The sequence below is a fragment of the Tupaia chinensis genome, unplaced genomic scaffold, assembly GCF_000334495.1.
Source record: "Tupaia chinensis unplaced genomic scaffold, TupChi_1.0 Scaffold000239_1, whole genome shotgun sequence".
Classification (NCBI taxonomy): Eukaryota; Metazoa; Chordata; class Mammalia; order Scandentia; family Tupaiidae; genus Tupaia; species Tupaia belangeri.
In genome coordinates this window covers 196,904-198,468 of record NW_006159717.1, presented here as the reverse complement: position 1 = coordinate 198,468, position 1,565 = coordinate 196,904, and the positions used below count along the sequence as shown (strand labels likewise).

The following is a 1,565-nucleotide window of genomic DNA, read 5'->3' as shown; positions in this document are numbered from 1 at the left end:
TGGCCCGGTCCCGGACCGGCAGCCAGCCCAGTCTGCGGCCCGTGTTGTCGTGGGTGCCTATTTATCCAGCACCGAGTGAGCCCTGGGCTCCGTGATGGCACAGACATGCTCTCGTCCCGTCCTCACACCCGGGGAGTGGGTGGGTGGGTTGGTTATTTATCTGTCAATTTATCTATCTATCTATCTAATAAGTCTTTTTGCCATAGGGTGCTTGCTCTCACCCATGAGAGACAGGGAAAGTGGGAAGCCAGCCCTCCGAGGAGGGGCACACATGTATGTGCTCCTGGCGGTTTTCAAGCTACTGGGTCCAGGATACAGCCCATGTATGTGCTCCTGGCGTTTTTCAAGCTACTGGGTCCAGGATCCAGCCAGCACTGATAGCCATGTGGGATCCAGCACCTTAAACACCACGCCACCTACTGGCCCCTGACTGAGCATTCTTAATTTTTTTTAAATTGTTTCTATTTTTTTTTTTTCATTTGACCAGAAAGAGAGGGAAAGTGAGAAAGCAAGCTGCCAGGTCCGGGACTTGGGCCACCGTCAGCCATGTGGGAGTCAGCGCCTTAACCACCTGCCACTTGCTGGCCCCAGAGAGTTCTTAACTCTGCGCTGTCTGACTAGTCATGGAACCCAAGGCCAGGAGTCTCAGCCGTTAGGTGCCTGTCCCAGTGGAGCCAGATTCGAATCCAAGCAGGGCGATAAGTGATCTTATCCAGCCCCTCCTTACAGCTGAGAGTGTGACCTGAGGCTGGAGGCCAGGCAGGGCCCTGTCATCTGCCCTTCCTCCCCAGGGAACGGCATCGCCGCCTTCGAGTCTGTGCCCACCGCCATCTACTGCTTCCTGCGCTGCATGGCGCCCGACCCTGAGATCCCCTCCGCCTTCAACAGCCTCCAGAGGACTCTGATCTATTCCATCTCACTTGGTGGGGACACAGACACCATCGCCACCATGGCTGGGGCCATTGCTGGTGCATACTATGGGATGGATCAGGTGCCAGAGAGCTGGCAGCAAAGCTGTGAGGGCTACGAGGAGACAGACGTGCTGGCCCAGAGCCTGCACCGGGTCTTCCAGAAGTGTCTGTGAGGGCCGCAGCCCAGCAGGGCCTATTGCAGCTCAGATCCGACGGCCTGAGGTTCCTGAGCCCAGCCCCCACAGCGTGTGCTGAGCACACAGTGGGGCTGTGGTCTGGGGAGATTGCTGGGACAGTGAGTGAGGGGCCAGCACCTCTCCGGTCTGGGTTTCTGGCTTGCTGCAGAGTGCAGGGCACTCCCTGTGCCACGGTGGGGCCTGGGGGACCAGGGCAGGTTTTACTGGGGAGGGAGGGGTACTCATGGCATTTTCCTTTACTGTCTAGGACTGGGGTCTCGGGGAGGTGGAGACTGCCTGAGCATCACTCTTCCCTGTTGGGTTTTAGCCAATTTGCCAGAAAGCCAGTCCTCGACTGGGAGGGCCTCAGGCAGCAGCTGTGTGGCTACAGGCCGGGCACGTGCACCGGCTCACCGGGGCCCACACCTGGCCTTGTCTGTCAGGGGCTGGTTGACGGCTTCCAGAGGATGTCACAGCA

The 1,565-nt window shown here is 58.6% G+C and overlaps 1 protein-coding gene across 1 annotated transcript in view; it reads left to right on the top strand.

The window, feature by feature from the left end:
* ADPRS (ADP-ribosylserine hydrolase) overlaps window positions 1–1,565 on the top strand; it is a gene marked incomplete at its 5' end in the record, with an annotated part of 11,349 nt that extends 9,784 nt beyond the window's left edge. The window contains 1 exon segment of the mRNA XM_006148683.2: window positions 792–1,565. Within this exon segment, the coding sequence (XP_006148745.2) occupies window positions 792–1,084 (293 nt within the window).